Source organism: Clarias gariepinus, chromosome 25, assembly GCF_024256425.1.
Source record: "Clarias gariepinus isolate MV-2021 ecotype Netherlands chromosome 25, CGAR_prim_01v2, whole genome shotgun sequence".
In the NCBI taxonomy this organism is placed as follows: Eukaryota; Metazoa; Chordata; class Actinopteri; order Siluriformes; family Clariidae; genus Clarias; species Clarias gariepinus.
In genome coordinates this window covers 21966549-21982066 of record NC_071124.1, presented here as the reverse complement: position 1 = coordinate 21982066, position 15518 = coordinate 21966549, and the positions used below count along the sequence as shown (strand labels likewise).

Below are 15518 nucleotides of genomic sequence, written 5' to 3'. Positions count from 1 at the left end.
TGGACAGGATGACAGATGAGGTTAGACAGGAGTCTCCATGGACTATGATGCTTGCAGATTGTGCTTTGTAGCGAGAGCAGGGAACAGGTGGAGGAAAATTTGGAGAGGTGGAGGTATGCTCTGGAAAGCAGAGGAATGAAGGTTAGCCGCAGAAAAACTGAATACTTGTGTGTGAATGAAAAGAACCCAAGAGGAACGGTGAGGATACAGGGAGCAGAGTTAAAGAAGGTGCAGGACTTTAAGTACTTAGGGTCAACGGTCCAGAGCAATGGAGAGTGTGAAAAAGAGGTGAAGAGGCAGGTTGGAACAGGCAGGTTGGAATGGGTGGAGAAAAGTGTCAGGTGTGTTGTGTGATAACAGAGTCAGAGGCAGAGTTGGAGGTAGCAGAGCTGAAGATGTTGAGGTTCTCCTTGGGAGTGACAAGGATGAATAGGATTAAGAATGAGTTTATCAGAGGGACAACCCACGTTAGATGTTTTGGGGATAAAGTCAGAGAGGCCAGATTGAGGTGGTTTGGACATGTTCAGAGGAGAGATGGTGAATATATCGGTAGAAGGATGATGAGGTTAGAACTGCCAGACAGGAGGTAGACCAAAGAGGAGAATTATGGATGCAGTGAGAGAGGACATGAAGTTAGTTGGGGTAAGAGAGAAGGATGCAGGGGATAGGGTTAGATGGGGCAGATGATTCACTGTGTCGACCCCTGAAAGGGAACAGCCAAAAGACAAAGAAGATATCGTAAATCTCGTAAGTTTCTCAGGACTGCCCGACACCTCAATGGTTAATTTTTTTTACCATGTGGTTTAGCTGTTAATTACACTAGTTCTCAGTTGATAACTTTACAGTAGGTTGTTTAACTCTAGTTCTGCCAGTTGCGGTTAGTTATTTACTGCCAGCCACGGAGCAAAATAACAGGTAAATAAACATGGTGTCAAACCCATCAATTTGACACCATGAACAATGACCATGAATGGTGGTCATGGTCATTGTTCATGGTGTCAAATTGATGGTGTCAAATTGAGGGGACCAGTCCTATGAGATGTATATGAGAGTGTCTTACAAAAAGTCTACATAATCATAGAGTTGCAGACTTGGAATATGTGTACATGCAAGAAAGAACAACATGTACAGAAAGTAAAGGCCTTGATCTATCTACGTTGATAGAAACTCGGCGTCAGAAGATGTAACTCGCCAGCTTATCAACACCCAATGGAACAGCGCTGTTGTTTTCTTAAACATTATGTGTTTTATGAGACGTCACCATGACCTGCTCCGTTAGAATATATAAGGCACCGTGAGATGCAGGGGGGGTTACCTCTCTCTTGCAGACGCCTTTGTGGGGTGTGTAACGGAGATGTCCAGCGCTCTTAAAAATAAACCCCCACTCTGGTTGTCATACTTTGTGAAGTCTCCAGACTTGTTAATTTAATTTCCACCGCAGTTCTTTGGCACCCTAGAGGAGTCCAAGTAAGCGAGCGCGCAGCACTTTGAAGGCTTTACTTCATCCGACCTTCACTGATTGGCCACTGAAGCAGAGAAGCTTGGAACGACTTCACGCTGCTCAACGCCGGGGTTTACATCGGTTAAAAAGTGAGTGCAGCTTTTGTAGATTATAATGTAAGTGTGAGTGTGGGACCTAAAAGTGTTCGCAAACTATGGTTTAGACTATTTAAGCCAGTATGTGATGTGAGTGAATCAGTGCGGCTTTCCTGAGAAAGGAAGTTGTAGTTCAAGCCAGCTAGATTTGTTGAAAGGTGATCTAAAAAACGTAGAAAATATGCTTGTAGACTGTTCAGCTTTTAGAGTGTGGAAACTAGAACCAAAAACAGGAAAAGCATGAAAATCTTCATACACTTGCACATAACACTGGTTTGCAGTGTCCTACTGTAAGTCTGTTTTAGATCTCAACCTGGATGAACCGCCGCCTCAGGCACTTTCCTCTGCAGCTCTGGTGAACTGGTCAATGGGATTGTGGACACCGACACTAAAGCCTTTCCAGTGTAAATGGACATGACAAAGATCACAATGTGTAAACAACAAGATGGAGAAACAGTCTTCCAGTACTTGACACATGAAGTCCATGATGTGCTCAGCGGGCTGGAGAAACCGCCCAACATGACTGGCACTGACGTCACACCTTGTGAAGCAGACCTGAGAAATAGCTTCATGGATGGACTTAAGGAGGACATTGCAAAATAGGTTAAGGACACGTGCATCACATGGGACACGGGGATATGGAAGCAGATCGGTCTCATAAGTAATTTACACAAAAAACACGATGTTCACGTGCGTATCCCAATTTACATGCGTAAAACCCAATTCACGTGCACAAAAAAATATATATATATTCACAAAAAACACATTCACGTGCATAAAAAAAAAATACATATTTATAATATACAATTCACATATGTACAACTGTGTAAAAAATGTTGAATGTTTAAAATTTGCTCTGCCTAAGTGAACATTGTCCATCTCTGTCACTACTGTTCAACCAATTTGACACGGTGGAGGAGCAGGACAGTTCATTAATTTCATTTTATAAAATGAACAGTGCTAACTGGTCAGCTCCATTTAAATGTAGATTGGCAGGTATTACTGTCATTATTAAAAACATTATTTTTGTACAATTTGTGTAATGTACATTAGCTTGCTGTTCTTTTGTTGATCCCATTTTAGGAGATGCAGCTGTTGGCAAAGGAGTCAATCGTCATATTTTGTCAATGATGCTGCAAAAATTGAAGACTGGCTTCGCTTTAAATTTGGGTTTGTAATCAGTTGACATTCTTTTCCACACACACCCATACACTTTATTGATATAGTGATCACATTTTCTACTCATTCCGATGGTTAATGTAAAATCAACAGAGACTCCTGACATATTTCTGTATGATTTATGCACTGCACCTCTGAGACATAATTGGCTGATTAGATAATGGATGATGGTGTGTTAGACAAACTGCTTTGAGTCCATCTGCCTATCTTATCCCAGCATTCTGTCTGTGGAGTAGACCTTTAAACTTAAAAGAACAATAGTGTGCACACTTCATAGGGCAATTTTGAATTGGCTTTTTTTTTTTCTAACACATTAGAACTGTTCTTCAGTTCAAAAGAATCTGGTGTAATTGATATTAACTGTTATGTCCTATTTTTCCCCTCAGAATAAAAGACATCATAAAAACAAGTAAAATTTATTCTTTCTTTATCTTGCTCAGACTTTGAGTACAGTGCTGGATTTAGTTGGGTGAAATTTCTAATGGAGAGAATCTTATGGCTGTTAAAAAATAAATAAATACTGCCATTTAAGACGATTCTTATAGTTCATATTTTTCTCAAGGGTCTTCTACCACAGCCCTTTTTAAGGGGGAAAAAAAACACCGTGTCCCCTCAGCATGTGCTGTACTACGGGACAGCAACCTGTTTCAGATGGCTGGCCGAATGATTGGTCATTCCTTTTTACATGGAGGTCCTTGTCTTTCTGGACTGAGTTTACCTGTTATCATCCTTCTGACTGGAGGAGATACTGACAGTGCGGCTTCAGCTCTGACACTGCAGGACTGCCCAGACATAGACCACAGGGAAACTATTAGTTTGGTGAGTACTTGCAATTTAATGAGGTACTTTAGTACAAGATTTTTACTTTTTGTATGAAAATGGCACTGAATTATTGTAATATTTTTTCACATTTTCAATTTGCTCTTGCAGCTCAAGAAAACAGAACTCACTAAAAAAGAAATGACTCGATTGACCGATCTTTGCCTTTTCTGGGATCTTCCTGTTCCATCGTCGAGTAATCAGGACTGGCTGTTTCAACAGCTATTGTCTCATGCTGTAAGTTTTGCAGTTTTGTTTGTTTAATAATGTTGTGGCAAGAGTCATTGAAAAGGATTCTCTTTATTTACCTAATCAAAATCTTCTAATATGCTGAAAAAAAGCTGCATGTGTTGTTACAATACTAAATATAACTTGTAACACCCTAGCAATAAAATATGCATGAATCTCCACTTCAAAACAATCTAGCAGATGTCTTTGTCTGTCTTTTTCGTGTGTATATATATAATATATTATTATTATTTATTTTTTTTTTGGACCAGGCTTTTTCAAGCTAACCTCAAAGTTTGTCTGTTTTCAGGTACTTGGACGTGTCAAGTGCCAGATTAAAGATTTGAGAAAAGGCATCAAAGATGCCGGCATCTGGCCCCTTCTCTCCCAGAGACTCGACAGTCACCACATTGTTTTCCCAAGGGAGTCAGTTAGGGACATTACATCACAAGTAAGTAAAGGCTACTTGTACATGGAATCTGGTCTTCTATTGTATTAATTTTTGTGTGTGGAAACTTGGTATATTGTCTTGTATTTACATTGTATAATTGAAGTCCTACTGCTGAAACTACTCATTGCTTACTTTCTTGGACTTGTGATGTCACATAGTCAAATACATCAGAACAAGAACAAATTTACAGTGACTTTCAAATGGTCTCACCTGAGCCCTACTCAATATTCAAACCCCATAGGAAATTCTTCAGAAAATCGTGTGGATGATGAAGACAATGATGATGACATGACTGTTGAGAGAATGAGTGTCATCACAGGATATATGCGAAGCTTTATTGAGGAAGGTATGGGTTTATTTGTGCTACTTGCATTGCAAATGGGTTTTCACTTAAAAATTAAAGTCTCTGTTGTTTAATAACATTTATTGTTGCCTTGTTATATAAATTTTTTTTCCCTACTTTAATAGCATCACCAACCATGCTGAATCACTTAATGAAGTTCTGGGTGGAATGGGAGTTGGCAGAAGAAAACCTGGTGTTAGAGTTGGTGACTGCCAAGTTCCCTATTGCACAAACATGTTTCAACACATTGCGCCTTCCCTGTCACTACCATAGCTACCCTGCATTCAGAGCAGATATGCTAATGTGTCTGAAGTCTATAAACAGTGGATTTGACCTGGTTTAAATAAATTGCTGGGGGGGCATACTGTATATTAAATTGATTTGGGTTTAAATTGAACAAGAGTTCTAAAAAGACAAGAGGCCAATGTGTTTAAACTTCAACAATTTTAAATGTTAGACCCTTTTGTTTGTTTGTTAATATACATTTTTGGACATTGTCTTTTAAAACAAACTTTTGTAAACAAGCAAAACGTACAGTGCACTTTAAAGGTGAGTTTTCATTTCAATTTGATTACGATGTTTTGATTTCTACTGAATTTCATTACATAGCCCCAGACATTCAAAATTAATCCTTTGCTATGCTAAAAACAGGAAATACACTTTGTTAGCTCTTTACTTAAAAAAGTTGCAATTACACTAAAATTGTCATAGTAATACTTGTTGGTATATATACACACACCACTTTGTTGAATGTTGAAAATGTTTATTACCTGCTGGACTGGTATACACATAAGTTATAAGAAAAAAAAAAGGAATGAAGCACAGTTTAACTTCATGTTTAATAACTTAATTCTTTTTGCATGTGTTTTAAAATAAAGTCTTTTTCCAGTAATAACATGAATAATCTTATTGTACACTCTGGGTAAACATGCAAAATGACAGCTCCATACATGCAGAGTTATACAACAAGATAAATGGTACTTGACCCAGATTAACGTAATCTGTCAACATATTGCACAACAGTAAAATAGATGTCCACTCCAAAAGACTCAGAATGCTGCATTGGGTTGATGGTTCTTTGCAGTTCTGCTATTTCATTGTCTGTTAATGGAATGTCAAGCACTGGAACATGCACACCAAGAGTTGGGTCCTCAGAGTATCCGCTGTACTCCCATTCAATGTTTGGTATGGCAACATGCTTAAGAAAACAAATGTGTTAGATATTCTGTGTGCACAGATTTTACTTAAATTTTTTACTTTTTCCTTGATCTTATTGAATTCACCTCTGGATCCAAAACTGGATTCTGCAACTGGCCCACTTGCCACAGCTGATTGGGTGTCAAATTGTGTTCTGTCCTTATGGGATGGTTGTCCCAACCCTCACAAAAGGCATCCAAGCTGGCCTGGATGCGCGGCAGAAACACATAATGGCAGCAGAATAAATGCAAGGAGTTGCTTATATCCAGCAGGTGATTGTCCTCCAATGTGTGCAGAATGTTGTAGTAGACACTTGTCACACTTACAAATACATCACGCCAGAGACGTTCTATTCTGTATTTCAAAAACAAAACAAAGAAACATGAATGTATAGCCCAATATTATCACCACACAAAAGTAATAAAAAAATTATCCTGACCTACAGTAAATGGTCAGCAAACGATATCTTGTTTAGAAGCCTTCCTGCAAAGCTACAGTACTGGTAAAAGTTTGTCATTTAAGTAAAAATGCTGTAAAATGAAGATTGTCAAAATAATGTAAAAAAAAAACAAATGGAACTAAATGAACAACATTTAGTGCGAGCATCCTTTGTTTTAATGCAGGTTTTGCTTCCTTCACTTGCTCATAGTTTTTTTAGTGAATTTTGCAGGAAGGTTTCTTGAAGCATCTTGGAGATGTTGCTCTCCACAGTTCGTCTGGATTTAGTCTGTTTCAGTTTGTTCTGTTTCTTCATGTCGTTGCAAACTGACTGATGGTTACATAAGACAAAAATCTCACTGGATTATTACAAGTTGGAAAATATAAACTGATATTTCCTACTGACACTAAAAGATAGAAATAACTGACTTAAAACCATTTATCATCTGGTGCAAAGTCTAGTGTTCTAATAATCTTGGCCACAGCTGTATAAGTATCTACATTTGTGTGTGGTTACTACTGTAAATGCTGAAAAAAGTCAGTTTAATGGTAGTATTAATGCTACTGTGAATTATATACAGTAATGATTAACTAAATCTTAATGAAATGATTGATGACCATGAAATTACCTCTGATTGTGAACACTTTTGCCAGCAATGAAGCTGTTGTCATCAGTGCCACGAACTGAAAACATAAGTTCTGCAATCCCCACATTTTCACCTCCATGATCGCCTCTTACTCTGCAACAAAAACATCACTCATTGTGTTGGGTTGCATTTACACACAATTAACTCTATATTATACATACTATAACATTCTTAAATCATAATTTAGATAGACAAATAGTTTATTACAACAAATAATAAGCATTTTGCAATTTAATACTAATACCTCTGTGGAAACCCGTGTGTATTCACAGCCTCTCTGAAAAATGCCAAATGGGTGTCGGAGCGGTTGTTGTTTGAAACCTTTAGGTACATAATCTGTAGAAAATATTTTATATATATATATATATATATATATATATATATTTTAGTTGTCAAGATCGGGGTGTTGTGGCAGGTGTTAAACGCCGTGGGCGGAAGGAGCAGGCATAGAGGCAGAGGGGTGGTGTTAACCAAAAAAGAGTCTTTTAATAAAGGTTAAACAAAGTATAAATAAAGATACAAACGAAGGAACAAACAAACTCAAACAATGCTTAACTTTGTGCCAACAGGGGCTCTCTGGCAAGACACAGACAGGGGAACAAACACGCCCTGTGGCGAGACACAGGCAGGGGGAGACACGTAACACACGCCCTGTGGCGAGACACAGGCAGGGGGAGACACGTAACACGCCCTGTGGCGAGACACAGGCAAAGGGAGACACGTAACACGCCCTGTGGCGAGACACAGGCAAAGGGAGACACGTAACACCCCCTGTGGCGAGACACAGGCAAAGGGAGACACGTAACACGCCCTGTGGCGAGACACAGGCAAAGGGAGACACGTAACACGCCCTGTGGCGAGACACAGGCAGGGGGACAAACACATAACAGGACACAAACGAGGCGTGGAGCTGAAACTGGACACTAGAGAAGAACGGGAGACACTAGAGAAGAACGGGAGACACTAGAGAGGGACGGGACGAGGGCTAAAGACATGGCAATCAGCTAGGCATGGCTTTTAGCTAAACATGGTTAAGCTAAGCTTAACCATGGCAGTCAGCTACACATACACCTAGCTGAGCATGTCTTTAGCCCCAACATGCACTAAGCTACACTTACCTAATAGCTTAACACACACTAGGGAATGGGTCACAGAAACACAGACAAGGGATACCCAGTGGCTAGGCGAGGCAGCCCTCCAAGACTAAGCGAGGCGGCACTCACAAGCTAGTCGTTACTCCCCAGCCAGGAGGGACAGCACTCTAAAACTAGGCGCACTGGGACAATAGGGGGAGAGGAAACACAGGACAAGGGATACCCAGTGGCTAGGCCAGGCGACACGCAAAGGCTAGGCCAGGCGACACGCAAAGGCTAGGCCAGGCGACACGCAAAGGCTAGGCCAGGCGACACGCAAAGGCTAGGCCAGGCGACACGCAAAGGCTAGGCCAGGCGACACGCAAAGGCTAGGCCAGGCGACACGCAAAGGCTAAGCTCACTGGGCAACTAGGGAGGTAGGAAACACAGGACAGCTAGAGACACAGAGGGGCTATGGCTAGAAGCATGCTAGTACTGTAACTGTACTATAACTCAACATAGAATTTAGCTAATCATGCTCCTAGCCACACACACACCTAACTGCTTACCTGCTCTAGCTAACCACAAGAACACAGAAGGACAGGACTGAATCAGCTCCACAAACACAGACACACAAAACATACACAGAGACATTGCCAATAAGAGAGCCCAAGTCAACACAACTAAAATCAAAGTACAAATTAAACAAATAACAAAAACAAACCAAAATGCCCACATAACTGACAGTGGTATTACCAAAAATGCTCGACTCAGTTTCCCAGTCTAAACAGCTATTTATAGATTGGTTGATGGCTACCTCGGTTCAGGTGTGCACTGCATCACCTGACCGAGGTGCCTGCTGGGAAACTGAGTCGGCCAACAAAAACTACAAAATAAAAACAGTGACCTCTTTAAAGTCCCAGCCCCCTCTGCTATGCCTTGGTGGGTCGAGCATTCTGTCAAGATCGGGGTGTTGTGGCAGGTGTTAAACGCCGTGGGCGGAAGGAGCAGGCATAGAGGCAGAGGGGTGGTGTTAACCAAAAAAAAGAGTCTTTTAATAAAGGTTAAACAAAGTATAAATAAAGATACAAACAAAGGAACAAACAAACTCAAACAATGCTTAACTTTGTGCTAACAGGGGCTCTCTGGCAAGACACAGACAGGGGAACAAACACACGCCCTGTGGCGAGACACAGGCAGGGGGAGACACGTAACACACGCCCTGTGGCGAGACACAGGCAGGGGGAGACACGTAACACGCCCTGTGGCGAGACACAGGCAGGGGGACAAACACATAACAGGACACAAACGAGGTGTGGAGCTGAAACTGGACACACTAGAGAGGAACGGGAGACACTAGAGAGGAACGGGAGACACTAGAGAGGAACGGGAGACACTAGAGAGGGACGGGACGAGGGCTAAAGACATGGCAATCAGCTAGGCATGGCTTTTAGCTAAACATGGTTACGCTAAGCTTAACCATGGCAGTCAGCTACACATACACCTAGCTGAGCATGTCTTTAGCCCCAACATGCACTAAGCTACACTTACCTAATAGCTTAACACACACTAGGGAATGGGTCACAGAAACACAGACAAGGGATACCCAGTGGCTAGGCGAGGCAGCCCTCCAAGATAAAGCGAGGCGGCACTCACAAGCTAGTCGTTACTCCCCAGCCAGGAGGGACAGCACTCTAAAACTAGGCGCACTGGGACAATAGGGGGAGAGGAAACACAGGACAAGGGATACCCAGTGGCTAGGCCAGGCGACACGCAAAGGCTAGGCCAGGCGACACGCAAAGGCTAGGCCAGGCGACACGCAAAGGCTAGGCCAGGCGACACGCAAAGGCTAGGCCAGGCGACACTCAAAGGCTAGGCCAGGCGACACTCAAAGGCTAGGCCAGGCGACACTCAAAGGCTAGGCCAGGGGACACTCAAAGGCTAGGCTAGGGGACACTCAAAGGCTAGGCTCACTGGGCAACTAGGGAGGTAGGAAACACAGGACAGCTAGAGACACAGAGGGGCTATGGCTAGAAGCATGCTAGTACTGTAACTGTACTATAACTCAACATAGAATTTAGCTAATCATGCTCCTGCTGAAACTACTCATTGCTTACTTTCTTGGACTTGTGATGTCACATAGTCAAATACATCAGAACAAGAACAAATTTACAGTGACTTTCAAATGGTCTCACCTGAGCCCTACTCAATATTCAAACCCCATAGGAAATTCTTCAGAAAATCGTGTGGATGATGAAGACAATGATGATGACATGACTGTTGAGAGAATGAGTGTCATCACAGGATATATGCGAAGCTTTATTGAGGAAGGTATGGGTTTATTTGTGCTACTTGCATTGCAAATGGGTTTTCACTTAAAAATTAAAGTCTCTGTTGTTTAATAACATTTATTGTTGCCTTGTTATATAAATTTTTTTTCCCTACTTTAATAGCATCACCAACCATGCTGAATCACTTAATGAAGTTCTGGGTGGGATGGGAGTTGGCAGAAGAAAACCTGGTGTTAGAGTTGGTGACTGCCAAGTTCCCTATTGCACAAACATGTTTCAACACATTGCGCCTTCCCTGTCACTACCATAGCTACCCTGCATTCAGAGCAGATATGCTAATGTGTCTGAAGTCTATAAACAGTGGATTTGACCTGGTTTAAATAAATTGCTGGGGGGGCATACTGTATATTAAATTGGTTTGGGTTTAAATTGAACAAGAGTTCTAAAAAGACAAGAGGCCAATGTGTTTAAACTTCAACAATTTTAAATGTTAGACCCTAGGCTAGGCCAGGGGACACTCAAAGGCTAGGCCAGGGGACACTCAAAGGCTAGGCCAGGGGACACTCAAAGGCTAGGCCAGGGGACACTCAAAGGCTAGGCCAGGGGACACTCAAAGGCTAGGCCAGGGGACACTCAAAGGCTAGGCCAGGGGACACTCAAAGGCTAGGCCAGGGGACACTCAAAGGCTAGGCCAGGGGACACTCAAAGGCTAGGCCAGGGGACACTCAAAGGCTAGGCTCACTGGGCAACTAGGGAGGTAGGAAACACAGGACAGCTAGAGACACAGAGGGGCTATGGCTAGAAGCATGCTAGTACTGTAACTGTACTATAACTCAACATAGAATTTAGCTAATCATGCTCCTAGCCACACACACACCTAACTGCTTACCTGCTCTAGCTAACCACAAGAACACAGAAGGACAGGACTGAATCAGCTCCACAAACACAGACACACAAAACATACACAGAGACATTGCCAATAAGAGAGCCCAAGTCAACACAACTAAAATCAAAGTACAAATTAAACAAATAACAAAAACAAACCAAAATGCCCACATAACTGACAGTGGTATTACCAAAAATGCTCGACTCAGTTTCCCAGTCTAAACAGCTATTTATAGATTGGTTGATGGCTACCTCGGTTCAGGTGTGCACTGCATCACCTGACCGAGGTGCCTGCTGGGAAACTGAGTCGGCCAACAAAAACTACAAAATAAAAACAGTGACCTCTAGTGGAGGACCCTTACATTAGTGCTGTCAATCGATTAAAAAAAATTAACTAATTAATCGCACAATTTTTTGCAATTAATCGCGATTAATCACAATTAAAAGACTGAAACTTTTTGGATATGTAAATGTAAATAATTAATGTTAACTCAAGACAATTAAACTATTTAAATTCAAATATGATTGTTTATTGGAATTTTTGTTTAACTTGTAACACAGATTTTCTCATGTAAACAACATACCTGCAATAAACCATCAATATTCTCCAAATTAACTGTTGGCTTGAAAGCCATATTTATTACAGAAATAAAAACACAGGTATGTGCCATTTGTGTCATTTAAATTTCAAAACAATCAATGCAATTTACATTGTCGAGGCCCTGTAGAGATTGTTTCGGTGGGGTGTTTTGCTTTTAAGTGATATGTCAAAGACGAATCTTCTCTGGTATTTAAATTCGGCTTTGCAAAATGTACAGATTACTTTTGTTTTATCCACAGAACCATCCGGCAGAGTTTTATACTGAAACTTTCCGTCTAAAAGTCCTTCCTTGGTCTTATCCATACTTCTTTGCACGTTGAACACACGTCGGCCACAACAGGAAATTAAAAAAACTGCAACCGCGTTAATTGCGTTAATTTTTTTTTATGCGTTAAATATTTCAAATTAATCGCATGCGTTAACGCACTAATTTTGACAGCACTAATATATATATATATATATATATATATATATATATATATAAACAAACATATACAACTAAAAATATACATATGTAGAAAGACTGTACCAGTAGATAAAAATACAGATATAAGTGCAAGGAGCTATTACCAGGGTTCAAGCAAGGTACGCTGTTAATGTGTAGTCCAAAACGTTTATAAATGAAAGGGTTAAACCAGGGGTGTCACACTAAGTTCCAGAAGGGCAGAGGACCTGCAGAGTCCATAATTGAAAACACCTGATCCAACTTATCAAGTCATTAAGACTTATTTAAAACTACATGGTATGTATGTTTGAGCAAGGCTGGAACAAAACTCTGCGGAGCTGCGGCCCTCCAGGAACTGAGTTTGACACCCCTGGGTTAAACTATAATTTATACAGGGCAGAAGATGAAACACTGAAAAAAAAAAAAAAAAGATTATACTGGGGTTTCAGAGTTAAAAGCTTAAATCCCTTAAAACCGTTCTTACCTTTCTTGAATAACCATCTATTCCACCAAAGATAACAAAGTTTTACCTGTAAAATAAATAAAATAAATTTATTTATAAATGTTATTTTCGAAATATTTATGTATGCAAAATTAATGTTAGGGATGGTTTGCAGACATACCTGATGAGTTTATGGTTGGTGTCTATGTGCTCCATGTACTTGGGGTAAGGAACACAGTATGTTCTGCGAGCAATACATCGCAGGTTGGTCATCCTGGAGAGAACACCGACACTGTCTACACGATGCATGGATGCACACACCCTATCAAACTGTACCCTGTGCCAGTAGAGACCCTCGAACCATACGATATCCTGCATCTGGCATTGACCTCTTAATCTCTGTGATGAGAGCATCAAGCTCTTCATCTGTACATGTACTGTACATAGCTCTCACAGATAAACCGTTTTCAGTTATCCTTCTGAACAGCGTAGCACGAGACACACCCAGTAGCTCTGCGATAGACTTGACTGGCAGCCCGAGTTCTATTGGATGGGTAAGACTGGTTTCTGAAATGGAAATTCTTGGGCGTCCACGTCCATGTTCTGTTTCCAACATCACTGTGACGGATAGCTCCTCCATATCTCTCTGTACAGTAAGTTATACTGTTTAAAATAAATGTATTGAATTATGCTGCATATCTTATTAAAATCATTGTTTCAACATAGTTGCTACATAAAATATAACATGCTATATGTATTTATTGCTGTAACTAAGTTCAAACGGACCAAACACCAGTTTAGAAAGTCCTAATAAATGATCAATTTACCACTCAAACTGTAAAGACAATAGTCAGTCACATGATATTTTTACTATGCTTAGTGTTTGCATTTTCATTTAAAAATGAAAAACTGTGATAAATACGTAATGAGGGTGAAGTGTTTATAAAGATGATAAAGTTTTTTTTTGGCAAAGTTAATTAATAAAACATTATAAAATCAAGTAATAACTTACACGGGGCTGTGATTGGTTGAACAGTAAGGTCGCATCTGATTGGCTAAAGAGTACGAATGACGCTCCAGCGTGCCAGCAAAGTCTCAAAAACACACACACACAAATCCAGCGATGTTCACACACGTAAGTTGATTTTCACATGCACAGCCCATGATGCACTCGTAAATTTTAAACATTCAAATTTTTTTACATAGTTGTACATATGTGAATTGTATATTATGAATATGTATTTTTTTTTATGCACGTGAATGTGTTTTTTGTAAATATATATATTTTTTTGTGCACGTGAATTGGGTTTTACGCATGTGAATTGGGATACGCACGTGAACATCGTGTTTTTTGTGTGAATTACTTATGAGACCGATCTGCTTCCATAGGCTACCACACCCATTCACTGTTTGGGTTTCAATTCCACATGTTGTTGTAGCCATGTGGATTGAACGACTCTGAGTGGAAGGATATCGGTCCTTGGCTCCTTGAAGGGGCAAAAAGGTGGGACTGGGATTTAGCCCAAAAATGGGAACATATATGTTATGACTCTTAATTGGGTATTTCCTGCTGAGAGATCTGTGAAAATGATCCCGGATATTAAGTTTGACCCTGATATTCAGAATACCCTAGCTCAGGTTGCTGCAGATGATCCAATAGCTGACACGTTGTGGTCCCAAAACAAATATGATGTAGATTCAATCAAAAAAAAAAAAAATGGAATTGATGGTGATCACCTCAAAGTCAAATTTTAATTACTATAAACTTCATACAGTTTATTGCTGAAATAATAATTGCAGTTTTTACCCATGTAACAATGTGTTTATGTACCAGCAACAGAGAAGGCAGGTGTAGTCTAAAGATAGATGTTACAGTAGTTTTACATTTCTAGTTCTTCTTGCACTTTCAGTACCTTTTATACAGAAACACATCAGATTTATCTGCAACAGAGTGGTTAAAGTACAATGCTGAATTACTGTATAAACATCACTGTGAAAAGAGGTATAGTTCTAACCCTAACATAAAATGATCGTGGATGGATCAGCATTTTGTGACACAGGAACGGGAGTTTGCAGTGGTGATAGCTACATGACATTTTTAACGTGTAACTGTAAAGCTCACACTAACAAATTAGATTCTATTTCAGAAAAGCAGATGCGGCAGTGAAGGCCATGGCCAAATTTCCTCTTTCCTATAACCATAACATGTGTGTGTCTGATGCTCTCACCCCCATAGCTAACCTTGAAGATCTGCAGAGCACAGCCACTCGAGTAGAGAAAACAGTCTGGAGAAAAGCGAGATGTGTTTTCACAGAAGGGGTTTGGTACGACCCCAATTACAAGCCATGTTTACCTAAAAAGCTATTTCCCTTCTATGCTGAAACTGACACACTGTCTAGACCATGTGTCAAAAGTAGGGATGTACAACAGTATCTCTAAACATTGGTTCACTAAGTGCTTTAATATTTACTCCCAAAGTTTTTGAGAAAAAGTGTGATTTGTGCCACAAACAATGTAGGTAGGGCCTTAAAACTCCTTCTGAGCGCTCACCCTCCTCCAGAGCTTCCCATTTCAACACTTAGATGGACTTAATAGAACTAACCCCTAGTGAGGGAGATAGGTACTGCCTGGTGGTATCCATACAGTATCTTCTCTTCCAACCTCTAAACAAGATGCGTGTGCAGTAGCCAAGGCACTTCTAACTGAAATCATTCACAGATGGGGAATCCCTGATAGGAATGCCAGTGACTATGGGACCCCATTTGTTAATCATGCTTTGCAGTAAAGAGGGAAAATGTGCGGACCAGAGTAAGAGGAAGGTCAAACCTAACCCCGTTTGAGATACTGTTGAGATACAACACAGGTATAGGGTCAGCCGCTATC

The 15518-nt window shown here is 40.6% G+C and overlaps 1 protein-coding gene and 1 long non-coding RNA gene across 3 annotated transcripts; one reads left to right on the top strand and one right to left on the bottom strand.

The window, feature by feature from the left end:
* Positions 1-2458: 2458 nt before the first annotated feature.
* On the top strand, positions 2459-4968 carry LOC128512822 (uncharacterized). Of its 2 annotated transcripts, XR_008356326.1 has the most exons (7): positions 2459-2592; positions 2680-2766; positions 3338-3594; positions 3706-3831; positions 4133-4273; positions 4515-4619; positions 4742-4968. XR_008356326.1 is itself a non-coding variant. In XM_053486248.1 (6 exons), exons 1-6 carry the CDS (start codon positions 2547-2549, stop codon positions 4563-4565), a joined length of 708 nt encoding a protein of 235 aa, XP_053342223.1. In that variant the 5' UTR covers positions 2459-2546; the 3' UTR covers positions 4566-4774. The 2 variants fall into 2 exon arrangements, 1 of the variants encoding a protein (XP_053342223.1); XM_053486248.1 differs by having other exon boundaries at positions 4515-4774.
* Positions 4969-6002: 1034 nt separating this feature from the next.
* Positions 6003-12726, bottom strand: LOC128512823 (uncharacterized). Its single transcript, XR_008356327.1, has 4 exons — positions 12678-12726; positions 7143-7234; positions 6881-6991; positions 6003-6167 (listed from the first exon to the last, which is right to left on the bottom strand). It is a non-coding gene; the product is annotated as an uncharacterized LOC128512823 (long non-coding RNA).
* Between the last annotated feature and the right edge of the window lie 2792 nt (positions 12727-15518).